Source organism: Urocitellus parryii, chromosome 9 (assembly GCF_045843805.1).
Source record: "Urocitellus parryii isolate mUroPar1 chromosome 9, mUroPar1.hap1, whole genome shotgun sequence".
Lineage (NCBI taxonomy): Eukaryota > Metazoa > Chordata > Mammalia > Rodentia > Sciuridae > Urocitellus > Urocitellus parryii.
In genome coordinates this window covers 101,924,522-101,949,921 of record NC_135539.1, presented here as the reverse complement: position 1 = coordinate 101,949,921, position 25,400 = coordinate 101,924,522, and the positions used below count along the sequence as shown (strand labels likewise).

General features: G+C 33.6%; 1 protein-coding gene across 1 annotated transcript in view; it reads right to left on the bottom strand.

The window, feature by feature from the left end:
- The window catches only part of Gpatch2 (G-patch domain containing 2), a 175,033-nt gene that overhangs the window by 58,942 nt on the left and 90,691 nt on the right, over positions 1–25,400 (bottom strand). Inside the window, exon 6 of the mRNA XM_026388006.2 lies at positions 8,251–8,318. Coding sequence (XP_026243791.2) covers positions 8,251–8,318 — 68 coding nt within the window. The remainder of the gene's footprint in view (positions 1–8,250; positions 8,319–25,400) is intronic.

The following is a 25,400-nucleotide window of genomic DNA, read 5'->3' as shown; positions in this document are numbered from 1 at the left end:
TGTCTGTTCATTTCTTTTGCCTAATATTGATTGGTTATTTTTTTAACTTGAGTATATATTTTGGGTATTAATCTCCTGTTGGAGGAGCAGCTGTCAAAGATTTACTCTTTCTGTAGGCTCTTTATTCATGCTCTTGTTTCCTTGGCTATGCTGAAGCTTTTGAATATGATACTGTTCCACTTATGATTTGAGGTTTTATCTTGAGCTTTAGGTGCCAGTACATTGGAGAGTTCAGCAGTTGCAAGCTTCTAGCAGTTGCAAGGCTTGTGGTCTATTTCCCAGGTCTTTGATCCACTTTGATTTGACTTGTGTACAGGTTAGGAGATATTTAGTACCAAATTACTTTATGTGAGTCTGTCACTGTATCTTCTATTCTGTCCCACTGGTTTTCATGTCTGTTTTGATGCCAATACCATGCTATTTTTGTTATTCTGTAGCAACATTTGAGATCAGGTAGTGCGATGCTTCTATTATCAGTCTTCTTGCTCACAATTGCTTTGGCTATTCTGGATCTTTTATTTTTCCAAATGAATTTTAGGACTATTTTTTTTTCTAATTCTGTTTAGAATGTCATTGTTTTATTTTTCTTTTGAATGGGAAGTACATTGGAATTTGTATAAAGTTTTTGGTAATGTGGCCATTTTGACAATATTAATTCTGCCTATCCAAGAACATGGAAGGTCTTTCTATCTTCTTTTCCTTCTGCAGTGTTTTTTCTATTGTTTTCATTGTAGAAATATTTTTAACTCCTTGGTTAGATTTCTTTTTGAAGTAATTGTGAATGGAATTGTTTTCCTGGTTTCTTCCTCAGCAGATTCATTATTGCAGTACAGGACAGCAGTGGTTTATGAATGTTGACCTTGTATCCTGCTAGTTTGCTGAATTTGTTTATCAGCTCTAGAGGTCTTCTGGTAGAGGTTTTTGTGTCTTCTACATATAGGATCAGCAAACAGAGATAATTTGAATTTTTCTTTTTTTTTTACCTGTATCCCTTTAATTTCCTTATTCTACCTTTGGCTAGAGTTTCAAGAACTATATTGAATAAGAGTGGTAAGAGTGGACATCCTTTCCTTGTTCTTGATTTCATTTTTCTCTATTCAGTATATTTGCTTTGGGCTTGTTACATATAGCCTTTAAGTTCCTTTCTTCCATTGTTTCTCCAGTGTTTTTAGCATGAAGGTGTGCTGGATTTTGTCAAAGGCCTTTTCTGTATCTCTTTTGAGTTGATCATATGATTCTTGTACTTAAATCCTGTTTTCCATGTAATACAATCTGTTTGTATACTTTCAAGTGAATTTTCTATTTGATTCATTGTGTCTTTTATTTCTAAGATTTCTCATTGGTTTCTTTTCTGCTCCTCTATTTCTATATTGAAATGGTCTTTTACTCCTGGGTTTGCTCTTTTAAGTTCATTCCTTAGATCTTTTAGCTCAATGAACATTTCATTAATCATTTTTATATTCTTTCTCTGAAATTTCACCCTCTTCTACTTATGTGGTGAATTACATTTATTGATTTGCATGTGTTGAACGAAACTTGTATCCCTGGAATGAAACCCACTTGATCATGGTGTACTACCTTCTTGATATGTTTTTAAATGCAGGTCACTCACATTTTATTAGGGATTGTTATATCAATGTTTGTCAGGGATATTAGTCTGTAGTTTTCTTTTCTTAATAAGTGTTTGTTTGGTTTTGGTATCAGGATAATACTAGCTTCATATAATTTGGTAGTGTTCCTTCCCTTTCTATTTCATAGAATAATTTGAAGAAAACTGTTAGTTTTTCTTTAAAGGTCTAGTAGAATTTAACTGAGAATTGATCTGGTCCTATGCTTTCCTTTGTGAGAAGGCTTTTAATTGCTAATCCAATCTCATTGTTTGATACTAGTCTGTTTAGGTTTTGTGTATCTTCCTAGTTAATTTGGGAAGATCACATGTGTCTATGTTTTCTAGATTTTTCAATTTATTTAAATATAACTTTTCAATATCTTTTCTAATGGCCTTCTGGATTTCAGAAGTGTCTGTGGTGATATCTACTTTTTCATTTCTAATTTTGTTAATTTGATCTTTCTCTTTCTTTTGGTTAGTTTGGCTAAGTATTTATTAATCTTGTTTATCTTTTCAAAGAACCAAGTCTTTGTTCCACTGATTCCTTGTATTTTTTCCTATTGTTAATTTCATTAATTTTGACTGTATTCTTAGTTATTTCCTGTTTTGTTACATTGCGTTACTAGTTTGTTCTTCCTTTTCTAGGGCCTTGAGGTACAGATTATTATTAGATTATTTATTTGGCATTTTTCTGTTATTTATTTTTTTAAAGTTTTTAAAATGTAAATGAACATAATACCTTTATTTTATTTATTTTTATATGGTGTTGAGGGTCGAACCCAGTGCCTTACATGTGCTCGGTAAGTGCCTTATCACTGAGCCACAATCCCAGCCCATTTTTGTTATTTAAATGTAGACAATCAATGTTATAACCTTTCCTCTTAAAATTGCCTTCATACTGTGCCAGATAAATTGATATGTTCTACCTATATTCTCATTATTTCTATGGATTTTTAAATTTCTTCTCTCTTCTATAATCCATTTCTCATTTAAAAGGGTATTGCTACATCTTCCTGTATTAATATGATTTCTATAATTTTTCTTGCTGTTTATGTCTAATTTTATTCCATTATTATCTGATAAGATGCACAGGGATTTATTTATCTATTTTTTTGTATTCACAAAGACTTACATTGTGACTTATAGTTTACTTTTAAAAACTTTCCATGAGCCGCCAAGAAGAAAGTTATCTATATATTTTGCATTTTTCACCTTATCACCTTATATTCAGTCTGTGGATATCTCTGCTTGTGACATGAGTGTCTTGCAAACAGCTTATAGTTGGATATTATTTTTAACCCATTCTGCCAATCTATGAATTTTGGGTTAACTAGGGAGTTGAGACCATTTATATACAGTGTTATTATGGATAGATTTGTTATTTCCTGCTATGTTGATTTATTTGCTATATTTTATATGGTGTTAATTTTCATTTAGCTGCTTTTCTGGAGAGCTTCATCCACTTATGTGCTTGGCGGTTTGTTTCTCAGTTCTTCTATGTATAGTGTATCATTAAGTATTTTTTGTAGCGCTGGCTTAGTGATCATGAATTCTTTAAGTTTATCTTTATCATGGAAATTTTTTTTATTTATCAATTTTGAAAGAGAGAATTGCTGGATATAGCAATTGTGGCTGGCAATTGTTTTCTTTCAAAACATGGAATATTTCATTCCAGGCCCTCCTTGATTTTAGGGTCTGAGTTGATTAGTCATAAGTAGGCTTATTAGTTTATCTGTAATGTAACCTGACATTTTTCTAGAAGTTTTTAAGGTGTTTCCTTATTTTCCTTTCCTTTTTTTTTTTTTTAAAGAGAGAGTGAGAGAGGAGAGAGAGAGAGAGAGAGAATTTTTTTTAATATTTATTTTTTAGTTCTCGGCGGACACAACATCTTTTTGTTGGTATGTGGTGCTGAGGATCGAACCCGGGCTGCACGCATGCCAGGCGAGCGCGCTACCGCTTGAGCCACATCCCCAGCCCTCCTTATTTTCTATGTTAGGTGGTTTTTATTATGATGCATCTTGGAGAGGTTTTCTTTTGATCTTGTCTATTTGGAGTTCTATATTCATCCTCCTATAGGTGATGTCCATCTCATTTCTAAGGTCAGAAAAAATGTCCTGCTATTATTTCAATGAAAAGGTTTTTAATGCCTGTATCTCCATGTTCTGTTCTAATCTGATGACTCTCAAATATGGCATCTTGATTTGCCAGTGTTCTTGTAGATTCTGCTCATGGTCTTTTCTCCCCCTACTGCATACTGAATATCAAAGTTCATGTGCCCTATCTTCAAAACCTGAAGTTCTGTCTTTGAGGCTTTAAATCCTGTTTTCCATGTAATACAATCTGTTTGTATACTTTCAAGTGAATTTTCTATTTGATTCATTGTGTCTTTTATTTCTAAGATTTCTCATTGGTTTCTTTTCTGCTCCTCTATTTCTATATTGAAATGGTCTTTTACTCCTGGGTTTGCTCTTTTAAGTTCATTCCTTAGATCTTTTAGCTCAATGAACATTTCATTAATCATTTTTATATTCTTTCTCTGAAATTTCACCCTCTTCCTTATCTATGGGTTCCTTTGTTGGGGCACTGTAAATTTGCGTGGGAAGGAGAGACTTGTTTGCTTTTTTCCTCATGTTTTCAGAGATCTTGGACTTTTGCATCTGTTGAAATGAATTCCTCTTCCTCTTTTAGGCATGCATCCTTTGGTGTGTAGTTATTTTTTTGTTCTTGAGACTTCTCTCTGTTTTTGCAGTATGAGTAGAAAGATGTTCAGGAGTGGAATCTGAGGTTCTCCTTAACTGTTCATACTTGTGACCTGGTTATTTGTTTGAGATTTATGCTTCCCATATTCTATGTGCTAAAGTATTATTCAAGCTTGAGTGGGGCAGTTTGTGCATGAAGTAAAGTTTGCTTAAACTTGGCTGAATTGTGAGGAGCAGTAGGATCTCTACCATGTCAACTTTAGTATCCCATCAGTTACCAGCACATCTGAGGAAAAAGGTGAGGAAGAAATAGAAATAATGGTAGCTACCAATTTACAGCCTTAAAAATAAATGTCCAGTGTCTTCTATGACATCCTTTACACTAATTTCCACCTGAAGAGGGACAGTGGGGTCAACATTTAACATCAGTACCAACAATATAATGGGATTTATTATAAAATATCACTATATAGAAACTACCCAGACTTGTATTGCCCTATTCCATTCTTCTCATATTTTGAGCTGAAAACTTTTGGTAAGGTGAGCTTTTTCATATCAAATACTATGCTGGGTATTGTTCTACTAACTCTAAAACATCCATTTCCTTTACCCGGTTCAGGAGGCTGTGTGTTTTGACTGGCCATTTTAAGACTGCTTCATACCAGTCTTTGGTAACTGTGGGACTGGCCATCTAACCATATGAATCACGAATTAAAAACTTTTAAAAGTTTGTGAGATTGCAGTATATTTTGCCATATTTATTTGCTGAGAGCCATAGCCAAGTAGGAATGATGCATGGCAATTTCCTTGTCAGCCTACTGGATGTTGCTTAGAGGGAGGACTCTCCATTGTAGAAATGGGCTTGCCTTGGACCCAGGTCATTTGCAGTGACATTGCATGAATGTTTGAGAGTTTTGATTTGAAAGGTGACCTTGCTCAGGGATTAGGGTGGATCCGGGTTTAGGGAGGATCCTGCTGGATTAGGGTGGGTCCAGGTTTAGGGTGTATCCTGCTGGCGCGGCGCCCCCCCCCTCCTTGAGTTCCCCTTGAGTTCTCGCAGGATTCAGAGAGTATTTTGGGATGCAGAGCCCAGTGGAGGTGTGGATTTTCCCCAGAATGTGTGTATAGAGTGCCTGTGGATTCTCCCAGAACGTGCATGTAGAGTGCCGGTGTGAGTTCAGGAATAAAGACTTGCTGTTTGAATCTACAAGGCTGTGAGTGGCTCGTGATTTTGTTCCCAGCCAGACTGCGGCATTTATTAAAATCTATTTTAAGAATGAAATTTTAACAAGTGAAATTATTTTATTTATGCCTATGGTTATGTATGCCCTGGTTTTGGAGGGAATTTACAAAGCAAGACAGATACTGCCTTAAAGGAACATCAACAGAATAAAAATAGAAGCCATTGATTTACTAATAAATTAGGAGTTTGAAAATATCCGGGAGTTTAATGACTATTTCTCTCCATTCTTACAGGTTCTTTGTTACATGCCCAAAGGTAATCTTTAATAAAGTTTAAATAAAACCACACTTAACTATTGTATTCCCCTATACTGTTATGCAGGTATCAAGAAGGAGTGTCTTGAAGACAACTAGTACACAGAATACTGGAAATGAGATCATTTGTGAGCCAGATTACCATCCTAAGTGGAATATGTCTTATCTCTTTTGATTATTACTCATTATCACATAGAAATAATGTAAAATCATAAAAAGAAATTGAAAAATAAAATATTTTCAAGCAATTCAAATATGTAGAATAAAGGGACATAATAAGATATGACAATAAGTCATGGAGCTTATGATCCTTAATTTAACTGAGTTGCAACAGAAGAATACTGAGCTGGTTTTGAGTTCTTTATCTACCACTTAGCAGTCATGACACATAACAGTGGCAGAGCTACTTCAAATTTTGGTTTTCTCATATTCAAAACAGGGTCCATACCCATCCCCACTTACTTCAAGATACTTATGGGGCTATAGAATGAATCAACACACATGAAATTACCTCTACTTGAAAGAATTAGTAATATAACTATATTAAGGTATCATTCTTTCATAATATTCATTGTGGCTTTTCTGACATGTCCATGGAAAAAAAATCTGGAAAACAACAAAAAGTACTCCTACGCTTCCCCACCTCAATAAAATAAAAATCATCTTATAATCCCATCATTTAGAGATGATCACTTTTATTGCTAATTTCTTGTGGGGTCTATCCTGTAACTTCTGTGAGTTAGTTAGAAGCAAGTTATTTAACCTTTCTGAGCCTTAAGTTCTCAGGCAGTGAATTAGACAGCCTCTATGATCCATTCTAGCTCTAGTACTTGCTTCTTCTACCACTTGCATTCAACAAATATTTAGCTGGTCCCTTCATATCCACTTTCCAGCGCTGGTCAGCAGAACTTGATCATCCTAACCTGAGAGCCCATGATTTGATATATAAGACAGTGTGCTGTATATTGTGTAACTCAAAGTAGAACAAGAGAGTCTCCTTGCCAAGTTCACTGGAACAAAACATGTTTATTATAATTATATTCCATGCAAAGAATTTAATCTTCTATCAATTATATATTGATTTTTTAAATAAAACCACTATGCCATTCTTAAATATATACAGTGGAATCTAAGAATCACTGTAATTTGATATCTATAATCATGATCACACTTTTTTTAAAGCTTAAAATTCTACTTGGTTAATTTTTCTCCTTACATATGTATTTCCAATTCTGTCCTAAAATATACTTGTGTGTGTGCACGTGAGTACACATACATTTTAGCAGGGGGTACAGACAGTTTAACCCAGGGATGCTTAACCACTGAGCCACATCCTTTTCATTTTTTGAGACAGGGCCTGGCTGGGTTGCTTAGAGCCTCTCTAAGTTGCTGAGGCTGGCTTTGAATTTGTGAGTCTCTTGTCTTAGCACTCAAGTCACTAGGATTAGAGGCGTGCATTAGCATGGCCAGGTATCTTAATTCATTTTTATGCTCTAAACCCTTTTATCAGTTACCCTAACAAACTCTTCTGCAACAAAAATTTGTGTATACAAAAACACTCATATTTTTAAATTTCTTTGACTAGAAACCAATTCAGTTAAAAAAAATTTCAAAAGTTGGATGGATCTGTTGGTCAATGAAAATAACAATTATAGGTAGCTGATAATAGTTATTTAAGGTCTCAAACAATCATCAACCATATTCAATTATTAAACAAGCATAACTAAATTTTGCAATATTAAAACTAAAAACTAAAATTATTAGAAAGTTATCATGTGTTCTTTCCAAAATTAGTTCATGTATACTGATTAATATTATATTTAACATCAATTCTATTCATATTTTTTATTTTTTATAGATCTGAGTACTAAGAAACCCTAGTCATACAAACTGACCCAATAATCTCTTCCTTTTGTATTGCCTTAAAAAATTATTTCAAATTTATTTTTTGCAATGCTGGGGATGAAAACCAGGAACTCACACATGGCAAGTGCTTTACCACTGAGCCTTAGACCCAGCTACATTTTCCTTTTGTTTCTATATCAAAATATATTCTGGTATCTTTAGACCTCTGGACCATTATTACCAAATTGTAGGCAGGTTCAAAGAGCAAAGAAGTAAGGGAAAAACCAGTTAGTTACTTATTCTTTCATCTGAGTAGTTGAGGGGTTTGATGCTACTCATGAAAATTCAAATGTTTTCAGATAGTGCTCAATAATGCATAAATTTCAAACTATCACAAATAAGATATTTAAAAATATTTAAATTTTTGTCATGGATTTCATTTAAATTGTGCTTACACTATTGTTATTGGTATATGATTATTTACTCTTTTTAAAGATAGACACAAATTAAGCCACATTTACTGGGAATAGCTGCCAATTTCCCCCCCCCAAAATAGGCAGAACAGTCCAACTAGGTTTTGTAAATACAATGAGTACTCACTCATGGTGATGAGAATCTGGGGAAAAGTGAACCATCCTCTTGTTACTGACTGGATTAGGTGTGGGTACCTGAAGGGAGATTTTAAAACAAAACAGAAATAAATTAGTCTCAGGTTGGATTGTAAAAAGACAGTGTATAATAGGGACAAATCCATTTGAGAGTGTCACTCTGAAAAGGAGAATATGACATTAATTTCTTTGATTAAGACAAAATGGTATGTAAGAAAAGTATAATTTAATTCTTGGTGAGAATTTTTTGTTTGTTTTATTGGTTATTGTAGTTCCTCTGCTCAAATTTTAAAAGTGTATTTACAACAGTATAAACATCCTTTGTAAGAAACAGACCAGTGCTAAGTGTAGTGGTGCATATCTGTAATTCAAGTGGCTGGGAAGGCTGAGACAGGAGAATCACAAATTCAGCCTCAGCAAGGCTCTAAGCAACTTAGTGAGACCTTGTCTCAAAATAAAGAAAAGAAAATGGGCTGGGAATGTAATTCAGTGGTAAAGAGCCCTGGGTTGAATTTCCAGTATACACATATAAGACAAAAAGAGAGTTGAGTGAGAGCAAGAGAAAGAAAGGGACTAGTGACTATTTCTAAATACTGTGAAACTGGGCATACATTTGATTATATATCATCAAAGAGATCAATGTTGAGCAATTATTTTCAAGGACCAATGTTTTTGTAGGTGGATATAATGTACACATTTAAATGCACACAAAAACTTAGATCAAGAAAGTAATGAGTAGTCTTTTTCATAATTTTCTCACAGTTAGAAATCATATGTGTTTACATAGAACAAAATGTACTTTTACCTAGAAGAATAACATTTTACTCCTTTGTTTCTAAATAAAATTGGAGATCTGATAAAGAAAATATTAAATGTTTTCTTGATGATGTCAGGTACTCCCATTTTTAAAGAATTTCACAACTTTCCCAACTTACAGAGGTTCTCAAATGGCACAAAAAAACAGGACTGTGCATGAATAAATGTGACAAGTCATAAACTTGCAGCAAAAGATTTTAAATTATGCTCCACAAAGAGAAATAAAGATAACTTTTTCATTATCACAGTGTCATTTACATAGAAGAGAATTTTCAAAAAGGCATAATGAGGTGGTAGAGTACCTCCAAAAAACACTAATGATTTTTAAAAATGTATTTTTTCTTATATTGCTTGGGTAACAAGGATACCAGCATATACTCTGAAATTCCAATGCAAATATTGCAAATGTACACAGAGGATAACATGAATAAGCCTATAGTTGGAGCACTACAGGTAAACATGTGGCTCAACTCCAGGACCACAGCCTGCGTTCATCTCAGAATGCGGTTTTCATGCTATTCCACTGGGTATCCCTGGAATACAGTAATCCATTTTCTACACTGTGGCTATGAGAAAAGCCGACTGTGCCTATGTCATGCTTTGTTAGAGGTTCATGATCACATTATCTCATGGTGGACCTGACACTTTTATTCAGTTTACAGTATGTTCTATGTACAGGCAACTTATTTCCTTTGCCAGGGCTGCTGACAACCTTTTCCACACTATATTAATCTTGTTTACTGACTTTATCTTGGTACAAATATCAGAAAACTGAACTTTTTATCTCAGAGAAAAAATAAACAACGTGTTGACAGAAGCAGAAGCTATTTTCAGGACTAAAATTGCTTGTTTACCTGAAGCTATACTTATGGAAAAATGTTTAAAGTCTTGCTCTGGCTTGAAATACATAATCTGAAATTTAATAAATGAAGAAATTTCACATACACCCATGTGATAAATTGCCTGATGAAAACAATGCAACTGAATACAATAAAATAGAATTTATAACTAATTTATACTATAATACAAATGTAAGCTTTCAATCTAGTCAGAAATAATCATAGTGTGTATTTTTCAGAAATTGTATATATGTCTAAAAAACGATAAGCTCAATTCAATTGCAGCAAATAACTCACTAAAGATTTATAATATCAAATGCAGCTATTTAAATGACTTTACATATTCACCTAGTAATGGCCTTAAAAAATAAAAGTGAGTATCCTTTATTGTTATTTCAAGTAAACTTGTGTTACTTTTAAATGTATATTAAAATAGACATAGTTTAGAATTTTTTTAAATAAATAAAGCTACATTGATATGTAGTTACGATGATCCTTGGAAGGTCATTGTCACTGGTCTGAAGCAGGAGTAAAGTGTTATTATGATAGGAATCTTTTCCTACCTTCAACCCCTAGATACCACTACCTGAAATGTAAGAATCATATCTTTAATACAGAATTCAGCTGGTGGAAAGTAGTGTAATACTGAAGTTTGAGTAGATTTCAAACTAATGTGTTAAGCACGATTATTAGTAGAATACTGCAAAGAATTATTAAGCTTCAAGAAAGAAAGAATTGTAAAAGTTATCATTGTCTCATCATGAATTCAGAACAGACAAACATCTTTATAAAAATAACATGAAGCAGTTTTCAAAATGAGATCAAATTATTAATTTCTACCAAAAAAGTATGGAAATTGTTTTTTTCTCCAAAATATGTACCTTCTAGTAATTACAAGATGTCTTAGAAAGAAATCACAAATTTAAGAATATCATAGCAATTTTGACTAATAAAATATTCACCTAGTCATGTTTATTAGTATCAAAATTATTCCATAAGATTAGATAGGGAACAACTATTCTGTTCTTTTAGGAGAATCTGGATCTCCATAAATCAATTCTTGTTATTGATAAAATTATGGAGATAATTATTCATGTTATTAATCAATATTCAGTGATTGTAATCTTAGACATCATATTATATATCTTGAATTCTTATGATTAATCTTTTAAATATTCCTACACCAATAATGAATAAATCCTAAGATGAAATTTTTTTCATTACTGATGCTTATTACACAAATTAAAAAACAACAACTCTTAAAACCAAAAATAGATGGTTTCTAGGTAATATAACTTATGTTATAATGCTAACAGATTGTGAATCTCAGAGAAACTTTCTTGTTATCTACAATCAAGTCATAAACCTCAAAAAACAGGAATGTGGTAATGAGATATGAAAACTCAGCAACAGTTTTATAAATGCCACAATCAATAGATAAGGTCAATAAGTACCAATATATCAGAAATTCAGCTAAATAACATCAATAGGGAAACATGTATTCTTTTAATTTATTAGACACATTAAAGCATTTTTTTCATTTTATCACTTACAAAACACCAATTTTATGATTTCCCTCGAAAGACAGTTGAAACTGTCTTTTATATCTCATTTTCATCTTGTCATTATAAAACCCTGCAACTTCCACAATCACATAGTTGAACAAATCACTTCCCATACTAGTTGAGAAAGAACAGTCTTCTAAGATTAACACAGAGGTTGTTCAATTATGAGTGCTATCTTACTTATATTTTCAATGATTAAGATTCCTTTCATAAATTAATGAAGTTTTATGTCTTCACAAAAGTAAAGGGATTGTCATCCTTTCTTCTCTCCTTCCAATATAGTCATTTCCCTTCAACTTTGTTCTGATTTTCAGCTATATATATTTTTTCAACTATATTTTATTTGCCTTCCAAATGCTATTGTGCTTCAGTGCCCACACTGACAAACACTTATGGTGGCAGGCTGCCATTCAAACGAAGGCTTTTCAATTTTGTGCAGACTGGTCAATCAAATCTACACAGCCTCCAGGCTGTAGGGAGACATGGCCTGAGCCTCCCTGCCAGTTCGTCAAGACCCAGAAGTTTCCTGCTTCTCTTAGGACAATTATTAATTTGACTCCTTTGAAGAAAGAACCAAGGCTTTAAGTTTAGCAGGCTCTGCATAAAGGCCTCCAGAACATTCAACAAATGTGTCACTCAAATATATGTGACAGATATTAAAGAAAACAACTCAACTAAAATAAGTTTAAAAATATGATTTTAAACCCTGGGGATGGAAAGGGGGAGGGTAAATAAGTAAAAGAAAACAGATTTTAGTTGGTAGTTGATAAATTTATCTTTATTTTTAAAAAGCCAGGAAAATACTATTCTAAATATTTTTCAGTAATTAATTTTAATAGCTATTTAAATGAATATGTTCAATGTTTATCTTTTATTTCCTACAGAAGAATAAAGGAACATTCTCCAAGAGCATTTCAAGTGAGGGCACTTGTGTATTTATGGTGTCGTACTAAAAGTCCTATTACAAGATAGCTGAGGGAATTAATATAACATATATTTCATTGTGTTATCTGTTCTCATAATATTATAGAATACAAAGCATAAATTGAAAAGTATAAGATTAAAGGTAAAAAAAGTAGTTACTTGATTTAGAGGAATAAGTAGGAAAAACAAGCACCTTGTTAATATGGGAATCCCTTGCTCCAATCCATCTTACCATCTTGCCAAATTTAACTTTCTAAATTGTTGCATTTTTCATGTCAACTTTCTCATTCTAGAGCCATTCCATTTACATCCACCAAAAGTAAAATGAAAACTAATGAGAAATGAATTAAAGACTCTCCTATTCCTGACCTTTTCTAACGTGATCTAATACTTTATACAGCCACTGATTGCTCCTTGTTCTAAACTCAATATAATGGTTTACTTGATACAATTCAACAAATATTTACTAAAACTTACTGTCTATAGAATATTATGCTTAAAGTTACCATATAATAAGCAGTATATGGTTCTGATTCAGCTGGGTGATTTCATACTATTAAACAGAACCAATCTATTTGAATGTCTTGAGCTAAGAACCTTCTAATTAAAATTTTTCTGTTGTGTTGCTTCTTAAGAATATAAATATCAGTAAATAATTCATATGAAAATTCTTATTTTACAGAGTGGACCAGGAAAACCATCTTCACTGGCAAAAGAAGAAAAAAAGAAACCAAAGAAAAATGCTTACAGAATGCATAATGTATGCCAGACACTAGGAGAACAACACTGTAAGTCCTTATCAACCAGGAGTTACAGTGTTGATGTCCTCCTAGAAGAAATATTCAGGAAGGAAGATGATCCATTTCTAAGGACAATCTAGGATTTCAAAATTACTGTACTAAATAACTACATTTATACAATGTAACTTTTTTTAACTAAGAAAAAGGTCTTAAAAGTTGAGAATCTTATAAAACCTAAGATGAGTACAAAAAGATATATCAGGTTCTCTATCATAAACCATATCTTTAAAAATACCAACGTTTACAAATAATCTTGCTCTTATCAGCAGAACTAATGTTAATATAACTTTTAGGGAAAACTTTTTATGAGGATCTATGTAGCATCTACTATTCATAGTCTTCATGTTATTGCAAACGTATTATAATGAATACAGTAACAGAGTGGGTAAATGTGATGATTTTTTTCCTGGTAGTCAAGATTAAGGACTCTACATTGTTGTATTCTTTTAATGTACAGCTTTCAATCCTTCTTAGAGACCTTAAGCATGAACAAATCAACAAAAAATATGATAATGATCACAGCATATATCAAGAATTAGAGTAATGGGTCGGGTGCAGTGGCGCATGCCTGAAATCTCACCAGCTCCAGAGGCTGAGGCAGGAAGATCCAGAGTTCACAACCAGCCTCAGCAACTTAGCTATGTATGCCCTAAGCAACTCAGTGAGACCCCGTCTCTAAATAAACTACAAAATAGGGCTGAGAACGTGGCTCAATGGTTGAGTGGTTGAGTGCCCCTGAGTAATGGAAATATTAATGTTGTCATTATGACAATAACGCACATATTCTTCAGAGCTCTTGCCTGCTTTTAAGATGTTTTTGCAAACAAGGTGCCTAGAGTCAAAAGATATTATTCTCAAATCATAGATGAAGAGATTAACACTGAGTGAGGGCACATGCCTAAGACTATCCAGCCTGAATATTAGATGTGAATCTAAGTTAGTACTTTTTCTCCTATAGGGAGACAATACACAAAATCAAGTGTTTTCTGTCTCTGGGGATTTACCCTAGGAGATGGAAACTTGAATCTAGACTGTACTCTTGGAAAATCTTCAGCATACATTTAAGAACACTGTGGCTCTTGCCTATAACCTCTGGGTAGCAAATGGGCTATCATCAATATGAGATAAGAGGGATGTAGCAGCTCCAATTAGGCTGGCCAGCACATGTTATGGACAGAATAACAAGAATAACAAACGGCTTCATTACTAATCACTAGAGCAACAGAACATTTAAAAATTATACTAGAGGGGAGTAAACACTCCAGAATGAGAGAGTTTGAAGAAACTTGGGGAAAATTAGAGAGCTTTGACAAATTTTTTCCCCTTCAAACAGATATCAATCTAAATGTGAGATTACACCCTTAAATCAAAAAGGTTTTTTAAAGAATAGTAAAAAAAATCATAGGAAATAAACCACAGAGAAGCACAAGGCTTTTTCCTTTCAATTGAGGATTAGCCCTCCTAGCAGGAACCAGGGCATGTGTCACAGAGAAGATACTAACCCTGTAGCTGCCAGCATCACAGTAAGTCATGAAAGAAGAAACAGACTTCACATATTATTTTGAAGTACATTGGTACATTTTTAAGAAAACACAGATATTTCTCTAAGAATTATCAAAATGGAAATTATATTAACTGGATAAATGATTAGAAATTTATATATACAATTACATTTATAAGTTTACAATGGCTATTTTTTTAAACTAAAACTAAACAATTGTAATTATAAAATCTTCACTGTAGACTACTGTTTCCTCCAACTTAAAATGCAGTCAGCATTAATAATTGAGAATTTAGAATTATTGGTCTGTTAGAATATTAATACTTCTAATTATTAAGTGCATAAATTCTCATTTCTGGTATCTACTACTAATGGATGATCTAAATGCTTTAATAGAAAAGATTAATCACTACATAATTAAAAAACAAATACAGCAACAACTTTTTTTTCATACTGTTTCATGATACTAATTATTTTTTGAGGAAGAAACTAAAAATTAACCTGTTTAGAATGATGCTCAACAGGGAGAAAGAGAGACTTTCACTTTGCTGTCCAGTTTTAGTAGCAAGCTGTGAGTGGCCTCTACTGGCTGACCAAAGGTTTCCTAAATTTCTCATTTATGAAGCTTGCAATATTATGGGCTTCAAGAAAATAAGGGTATAGTAACATATGTTCATGTAAAACCCCTTGTGCATAAAGCCTGACTTTTATAAGAGTAAATGTCAAAGTGATAAACAAAATGTATATAGATGGCATATCAAACTTCAAAATTTCATCCCTCTGCAACATGATTAACCCAGAGAATCTGTACATCCTCTAAAAATTCTAATTTATATACCATAATACTTTAAGAGTGGATTTTCTTATTCAATTCATATCAAAACAATTTACAATTACATTTTAAAATAAGTATTTTGTTGGGATTCATTTAACACACACACATGCATACATACATACACACACACACACACACACACACACACACACACCCTTTCTCAAAATTAAATATAAGTTTAGGCTTGGCAAACTTACTTTGTTGGCAAACACAAATAAAAAATTAAAACTCTTTGAATTTTTGATTTTAAAAAAGTCATTGATATTTTATGTAATGGTTTATGAAACTATTATGCTGAAAACATAGTAATCCAAAGATGTTCTTAAAACTTCCATATTATTGCACTTAAGTTTGGGTAAAGAACTTTTCTATACAAAACTTGAAAATAGTAATTAAGAAAGTTAAACCTTGCAAGTATTATGAAATGTTAAGTTAGTATTTATGATGAAGAAAAAATGTTTTTCTCTTTGCTTAGCAGTTTTCATTCACATATATACATAAATACGTGAGCTTTAATCATGCCCAGCAGATTTCTATGAATACAAGTCTCCTGTGCATTGGAAAATTTCTAATTTTATTTATCTATTTAAACATGCAATTATACATTTGACTCACTTCATCCTTTACCCAATCTAACTAAAATGGACCTGATTAAAAATTATTAGCAGATGTGCCTAATTATGTCAAAAGGTGACTACATTTATTTTAAGTTATGATTCTCAACGTAGCAATATTCCAACATATTTCAACCTTCATTTCAGAATTCAGTCCCATTATCTTGCCTGCTCAAAATTGTTCACAGCATTATCTAGCTGACATATCAGATAACCCTCTCTCTTAGTAGACACCACTGGGATATGACACACTGACCCCCAGTAAGCCCTTATTATTAGACTGAAATATACAGCACATAATGTAGTTTCTGCCAAGGAATTTGTTTATAAAAATCCTTTTATCTCTCTAGACATTCAAAACACTTTAAAAAGTAACATTAAACTATTGTAAGGAATTTCAAAGAATAAAAATTAAAATGCATGTTAGAAGAGTCTTCTCCTAACCCTCACAATTTTACAAAAGTTAGAAACGAAAAGTCACGTATATAGAAAATAGAAGCAAGAAAGTGTTTTCTCCCTGGAGCTCAGCTTGTACAGTCTATTATATAAAGGACAGGACTTAAAAAACTAAAGGAATGCTCAATCGTTTTCACTCCTATGAAGAATTATAACATACTGCAGAGCTTGGAAGATGTGATACTGTTTTTTTTACTTCTTTTTATTTTATTTTTTGTATTAGGAGGGGACAGGGGGCAACACAGCAGTGAAGATAATGAGATTCAGCAAATGCATTTGAAGACATTACAAATATAAGAATAGTTTTTGGATAAAAACTCTTTACTTACATTAAATATTTTATTTACAAATTTAAGAAGACTAGGAAAATATATGTAAGTAGCTATAAATTATTTTGATAGTCATAAATCACATGACTGATATTTCAGTAGCTAAAATTATTTTGTTTTCATATTATTTGAGAATAAATATAAATTCGTCAGCTATACCTTTCCTTTCTGGCTTGCATATTATTTCCATTGTTATTCAAACTGTTTGGTTAATATGGTCAATTTTTTAACTATCTTAAACTCTCAATGGAATTGCATGGAATCTTAATTCACATCAAGGGAAAAGAATTACAATGGTTTTGATGTTTAAAATTCTCAAGGATACACTGACAATAATTTATAAAGAAAATGTCACTGTCCCTACCTTTTTAAATGGGTAAGTTAATGTTGTTTATATTTAGCTAATAAAATATTTAAAATATTACACTCTACAGGCTGTTCTACTGAAGCCAATATGCAGGCAACCACCCAGTCTTGGATGATGCAGGTCCAGACCTGGTTAATTGCACTGAAAATTTCTATAACTGAAAACAAAGTATGTAACTGTAACTCCAGAAGGGAGGGGAAAGAGACCACATGGACAAATACATGCAACCTATTCTTTAAGATACAGACAAATGGCTGAATGAGTTAATTAAAAAGAAATCAAACAGTAGTTAGTAGACAACAGTACAAATAATAATTTGTAGATTTTAACATTCTTTGGCTAAGATCTATTTCAAGTAAATATTTAAATAGTTAAATGCTCATAGTTGTGGAATACTTATTAGCAGAATTCACTTTAAATTGATATAAGGAAATTTATATCTCAACTCTGATTGTAAAACAGAATCAATCAGTGAGAAGTAAGTTCAGGTCAATTAAGAAGAATGTGTAGTCACTGGGTAGAACTTGTAAGGAAGGTTTTTTAAATGAGATTTACTCAGCTGGGATGGGTGCAGTGCCTTTGTACTTCTCAGGATTCTTAAAGAGTGGCAACAACATCCAATTTTTGACTAACTGTGGAAGACAGAATCAAAAGATTCCACCTGGGCATCCTTTATCTGGGTAAACAAGCCATCAAATTATACCTTTCCAGGACATGAAGCAAAAAACAAAAACTTCTCTTTCATTCAAGCAACCACTGGTTGAGTATCTTGTTACGTGCACCAAGCTCAATCCTCAACTAACAATAATAAATCCAGTTATACACCCATTAAAGTCTACCCTTAATCTTAAAAAAAATATCACATCATCCAGTAAACCAGGATGCCACTAAAACAAGCAGGATACTGAGCATCCATTTATATTTCTAGTATTCTGTTAAGTGATACGAAAGATTTTAAAGAAATGCATAATAGAAACTCAGCTAACTAATTTGGTGCAAACTTCAAAAAGATAAAACCAATAAACCAGACTAGACAACTAGACAAGGGAGGAGTGGAGGACATGGGGAAATACTGGGAAATGAAATCTACCAAATCATGCTATGTCCATGTATGAATATATCACAATGAATCTTGCTCACATATATAATTATAATGTATTAATTGAAATAATAATAATAATAATAGAAAGAAGATCAGTAGAGTAGAATAAGCATACCAAGGGAATGAGATTGATCAAATTATGTTATGGCCATGTATGAATATGATATGATAAATCTGACTACTACATAAAATTGGAATGCATCCATAAAACAAATTTAAGATTAGACAGCTACTAAACTATTTAGTTGTAACTGCAAAAGGAGTTTGAAAAAGAAAAATTACTAAAGTTCAAATCTGTTTTTTGTAGAAGACATAAACTGAGTGTTTGAGCTGGGTAGGATTTATGGTAATGGAAAGAGGAAAAATAAATATTACACACAAGTACAAATTACGGTTCAAGAGGGCCTATATATTGCAAAGGAGGAAACAAACCTGACTAGAAGTCCATAGGAAAAAGAAGTTTGGTCAGATTATGAAAGTCCATAGGAAAAAGAAATTTGGTCAGATTATGAAGGTGCAGAAACCTAGGAATATTGTTCATCTTATAAAAAATTAGGCTAGATTATACTGACTGGTTGATATTGTCTGACTCCATTAAAAACAGCCCTGTCAAAATGATTATAATGATAAAAGGGTATAATACTTTCATATATCAAATCAGTATATTTTTGTCTTCCGTAAATCTCCATGCCTGGATGCTTTCTGACTCTATGAACATGTAGAAAACAGTTTCCTCCACATACAGCATGAAGAGGCAACTCCTTCTGCCTAAGATGGCAAGGCCCAGGATCTTCCTGCCCCATTTTCACTTCTGTGGAACAGGGAATAGAGAACTAAGGTTGAAGTTGGGACAGTAAGTCAGAACCCAGGATTTGAATGTTCCTCTTGCATAAAGTGAGGTGGAAAGTTCAGAAGGATGTGAGAATTGAAAGATGTCTGCTTCAGCTGAAGAGGTGGCACCTTGCACAACATGGCACAGTAGTAAAAATGTGGTAAGTGTGGAAGGAGGTAACTAGGCAGATAGCCTCACAGAATACTGGTGGGTTCCCAAGGATTCAGGGAACTAGACACGTGATCCAGGAGTTCCCATGCCCAGTGACAAGGCAATGGATGGGCACAGTCTTGGTTCCAAAGAAGAACAGCAAAATGGAGATCAGAGCAAATGGCTGAAACCTATGGGCTTGAGTAATGGGTACCAGCATAATTCCCCCAGAGACACATTAAAATTAAAAACTGACATCAATCCTGTAGAATATACTCACAAGAATAAGAATTATCCTTATAATATTAGAACAGATGAAAACCTTTCAACGTGATTCACAAATACAGCATTAAAGTTTAAGCTTTTTAACTGCTAATATGAAAATTCCACATAATGTATATATATTTTTCAATGAACACCTTACAAATCAATGGTGGCAAAGACATAACTTTTGTGATTTCTATAAAATAAGGCAATTCAAGATTCTAGCAGTAATTTTTTTTTTTGAGAAAGAGAGAGAATTTTTTAATATCTATTTTTCAGTTTTTGGTGGACACAACATCTTTATTTTATTTTTATGTGGTGCTGAGGATCGAACCCAGCGCCCGGAGCATGCCAGGTGAGCTTGTTACCGCTTGAGCCACATCCCCAGTCCCTAGCAGTAATTCTTACAAACCAGTACAATGATCATAATGGGATATGCCATCTAACAGGTTTAACAAAATAAACTAGAATTTATGGATTTTATCATTTTTCCCCTGGTTCTGAAGAATAATAGCATAGCATTGTGATGGAGTCAGTCTGTAGGTTCTAAATCCTGACTCAAATGTGTTTCAGCTCTCTGACAGCCTCAATTTGCTCATCTATAAAATGGGGGTAATAAGAGTATCTATTTTATGAGGATCAAATGACTATAAAGCAGATCAGTATTTAACAGATACTCATCATTATTTTTATTGTTTTGCAGTCTAATTAAAGACACAATCTCAATAAGATGATATAATAAATATTATGAGAGAGAGAGAGAGAGAGAGAGAGAGAGAGAGAGAGAGAGAGAGAAGAGAGTTTTTTTTTTTTTGAAGAGTTGACAGAGGTGGGAGCACAAAGGATATCCATTGAAAAAAGGGTGCAATCATTTATGTGTATCACTGGCACCAATACTGTTCCTTCTAGTCAATTACTTGAAATGACCTTGGTTAGGTTTGATAAAAAAATAAAATGAATGAACCCTTATCATGAGCATATTAAAAATTCAGATGTGTTTTTATTTTATAAAACACACTGAATTTTAAAGAATAGTCACTTTATAAATTAAAACCTTATGGTTCCCAGTCTGAACCACAAAACTTAATAGTTTCCACAAAGACATTATTGGTGACTGCATAGGCTGATAATTCTGATGTTTTCCAATTAGTGTAAAGGTCATGAGTTTAAATAAAATAGTTAAGTAGCTTATATATCATAATGGTCTCTAAATTGAATGTTTTACAGTTGATTTGCTTTTCTTGGCCAATTATAAGGACCTGAAAGAAACCTGAACTTGCAGAGCAGCTAAATGCATACTATGGGAAATAAAAAAGCAAATGCACATCCTTCGGTGTCCAGATTCAAGCACATACACTTTTAATAGCTTTTTTTGGTATTATACAAAATAACAATGAAAAACCTTTAAGAGTTCTCTGACTACACTCCACAGAAGTAATTTCTTTCTATACTTTTAATTTCTACATTTCTTTGTATCTCTCTTACATCACTCACATATAAAATGGGGATAATAAGAGTACTTATTTTATGAGAATCAAATGATTCATAAAGCAGATCAGTATTTAACAGATATTCATCATTATTTTTATTGTTTCATGGTCTAATTAAAGATACAATCTCAATAAGATAATATTATATATATATATATATATATATATATATATGCCTTGTGTAGAATTACATATATATTTGTCTCCTCTATGATAATATACATTTCCCAAAGGCAGAGACTATGTTTAATTTGGTGTTGTATTGCCATCAGGATTCAGGACACTGACTACACTGAATCATGTTTTAAATTAGTCAAAAGCACAATTGTTCAAGAAAGCTGATTAGCCTTATAAGATGGTCCTAAAACTCAGTATATACCCCAGATATTTCCCAAAGAGATTTAATATGATAGTTTTTTCAAATATGGGGAAATATTGTCTTTGAAGATATGCTGCCATCTGTATTATCAAAACCATTCCATTATCAGTCTCATAAAATTTAGTACAAAAAATAAAATTTATAAGGAATTATCTAGAGAATTAAGTGATAAATAAATGAATATAATTGGTCAAAAGTAACAAAGAAAAAGAGTGTGAGAAGAAAGAAAAAAGATTTCAGAATTATCTTTTTTTTTTGGTACCAGGGACTGCACTCAGGGACACTCGACCACTGAGCCACATCCCCAGCCCTATTTTATAGTTTATTTAGAGACAGGGTATCATTGAGTTGCTTAGAGCCTCAAAGTTGCTGAGGCTGGCTTTGAACTCACAATTCTCTATCTTGGCCTCCCAAGCCACGGGGATTACAGGCATGCACCACTGCACCCAGCCTGAATTATCTTTATAACTGGCATACTGTTAAAATAATTCATTGACAGCAATAAATTCTGAGTATAAGGTGGGATATCATACACACTAAATCCATTATAGAGGAAGCTATTCAAAAGAATACTAAGAAGTAAGCATCAATATAACTAAAAATATGGATATGCATAGTTATAAAAATAACTTATAAAAATAAGTCCTGTATTGCTATAAACAGAGCATTATGAGTAATTCTGGTGAGGGCTCAGAAGATAATGAGACTAGTCTTAACAGAAATGAGGGTTCTATTGGAACTAAATTTAAGTCCACCTTTGCTATACCATTGCTAAGAACTTGGAGGCACTGTGTCTATGCCCAAGAGCTTTATAGAAGGCCAACTTTAAGAACAATGAAAAACTATAGTAAGAAATTTCTAAGTAAAATAAAGAGAATAAGGAGAAAGCTTTGGACTGCTTTCAGCATGACTTCAGATCAAAGGGAAATAGAGTAAAAAGATCTGGAATATTCACAGGTTGGCCAGGGAAAAGCAAAAAGGACAATGTGCATGGGTGTGGTTGAGAACTGTTAGATTAAAGTAGATAAAAGGGAGTCAGTTGCTCTGCATTGGGGCAATGAGCAAGAGGCCCAGAGAGCACTTCAGACATAGGTGAGCCTGCCTCTCCCATCACAGGCCCAATGGCCTGAAGGGGCACAAAGGTTCAGAATATGGGCGAGGTCACTGCCAGTGCAAGCGGGTAAAGGCTTCACTTATGCTGGTGGCAGAACTTGTGGTGTCCCCATGGTTCTGGTTTTGCAGGTGTGCAGGGTGCAAAACTTATGGGGTCATGGTGGCTTCCACCAAAATTTCAAAGGCAAACTTGGGAGACCAATGACTCATTGCAAGACTGAAATTCAACAGAAACAATAGTAAATCTGAAAGCTCTTGAATTCACCATCCTGTGCACATTGGCAGGGAGTAGGTGCCACATGGTTAGCCATGAACTAGTTTTGCCCTCTGCCTATAGCTTTCCCAGCAGAGACCTAAGGCCATGTTACCATGATTTCCTATGCAAAACCTCACCGTGGGCTCTTTGCAAGGATTCTGCCCCAAGACAAACTTCTACCTGGTCTCCCAGGTTTGCAGTGACCTCGTCCATATTCTGAACCCCACCCTGCCTATTTCTCTTTTGGGGAATAGGAATGTCTATTTTTTCCCTGTCCTGACATTTTATCTTGGAAGAACAAGTTGTGGTTTTTTGTTTGTTTGATTTGTTTTCTTAACAGAAGCTTACAACTGGAAGTTTGCTTTGAATCTCAGAGGAGACTTAGGACTTTTGAATTAATGCTGGAATGAATACAGACTTTGGGACTGTTAGGAATGGAAGGATTGTGTTTTTCATTATGAGATGGACATGAATCTTGGGAGGTAAAGGTGGAATGGTAGCGTCTGAATGTGGGCCTTTCCCAGGACAGTTCATGTGTTGGAAGCTTGGTCCCAGTATGTTTAGAGGTGGTGGGACATTTAAGAGGTGGGGCTTAGTGGGAGTTAGGACACTAAGAGTGCTGCCCTCAAAAGAGAATTCACCTGAGAATTTGTTAGAAATGCAAAGGTAGTTCTCAGAGGACCCTGGGTTTGGTTTTCATGAGAAGGTTAATAAAAAAGAATGAATCCAACCCCTGAATCTCTCTTTGGCTTCCTGCCTCTCCATGAGATAATTCCTCATACATGCACTCCCACCATAATATCATTTGCCATGGTGTGACATAGCCAGTAGAGAACCGGTCAGAGCCATGTTATGCTATTTGGACTTTCAGACATTAAACTGAGAGCTAAATAAACTTCTTTTCAAGTTACCCAGACTCAGGTATTTTGTGAAACAACAAAACAACAAAAGAAACAGCAAAAAAGAAACACAACATTGTTGAGCCTTTATGATGTGTCTTGAGCAAGAAAAGGAGGAGATACAATGATGATCAAGATTGACAAGCTTCGTGTATTTATGGGATCTGCATTTTATTCTAGGAAATCACCATGAGTAAAATAAATGACTAGAGAAGAATACTATAGATGGTAGTAAATGCTATGAAGGAAATACGTAAGAAGAAGGTGAGGACATGAAACCCTAGCTGACCTGAATTTGGAAGGATGACATGGGGAAGTCTAGGAAAAGGAGGAGGAGTAGAAACATCCCAGCCAAAGCAAATAGCATATATGAAATCCTGGAAAGAAGAAAAAGTTTACATTTTTAAAGAGACAGAGAGGTTGGTTTGAGTAAGGGAAGACGGAGGACAGAAAGATAGAGGAAATCAGAGGACAGACCATGCAGGGTCAAATTGGACCTAATTCTAAAGAGCCATATTCTATTCTTTATACCAGAACTTTTAATCTTTACAGTATTAAAAATGATAGAGGATTCCAAATGGCTTTGCTTACATGGATTATATCTATTGATGTGTACTGGAAATTAAAACTGTGTTAATTTTTAGATCTCTATGAGACTTTGGAAAATAGCTTTGTAGAGATGAGGAGGAGGAGTGAAAAAGACAAATATCTTAGTATTATTATGAAAAGAGTTCTGCCCTTGTGGACCTCCTGGAAGTGTCTCAGGGGCCCCTACTGGTTTTTAGATCTTACTCTGAGAAGCACTGTAGTATGCTATGGTTGTTCAAGCATGGATGCTGGACTGACAGTATCAGAATCACCTGGGAATTTGTTAGAAATGTGGAATTTGTTAGAAATTGGTAGGCTTTCTACCAAGCCTATAAAATTAGAACCTCTGGGGCTGCAGCCTAGTCATCTGTATTTTAACAAGCTCTCCAAGTGATTATGATACACACTAAAGTTCAAGAACTTTATATTCAACTCTCTATACTAAAGAAGGAACATGGGAAAAATACTAATAGGGAGAACATAAGAAATGGTTTTAAAATGTATAAAAATTGGCTGTCATAAGCATAACTAAATGGACAGAAAAAAAACTGCAGAAAATAACAATAACCACTCTGCCGCAAGGAGAATCAACAGAAAGGTGACTTCTTATGCAACAAAGGTTTGCAGGCTGAATGGATATTTAAAAGGCAAAATGGAAACAATGACAGGCTCTGTAAACATGAACGACAGCAAATCCAAATGTCAGTCTTTATGGGTGAATAATACAATAGGGGTTAGTGTCAAAGTGTTGGTCTTCATAGGTATATACAAATAATAAATGATTTCAAAGATGCCGATCAAGATCATATATTTATGAAAAAAGGAGCTACTTTTTACTGAGTCACAATCTCACTGCTCACAATAATTCTAATAAGAATAACTCCATCTAACTCATTAAAACTTTTTTAGCAGAAGAATAACAAAATGAGCTTGTTGATGATAATGTTGATGCATTCATTTTAAAACCATCACTACACCCCAGATAATATTTGGTTCCTTTTATTATACCTTATGTAGCTTCCA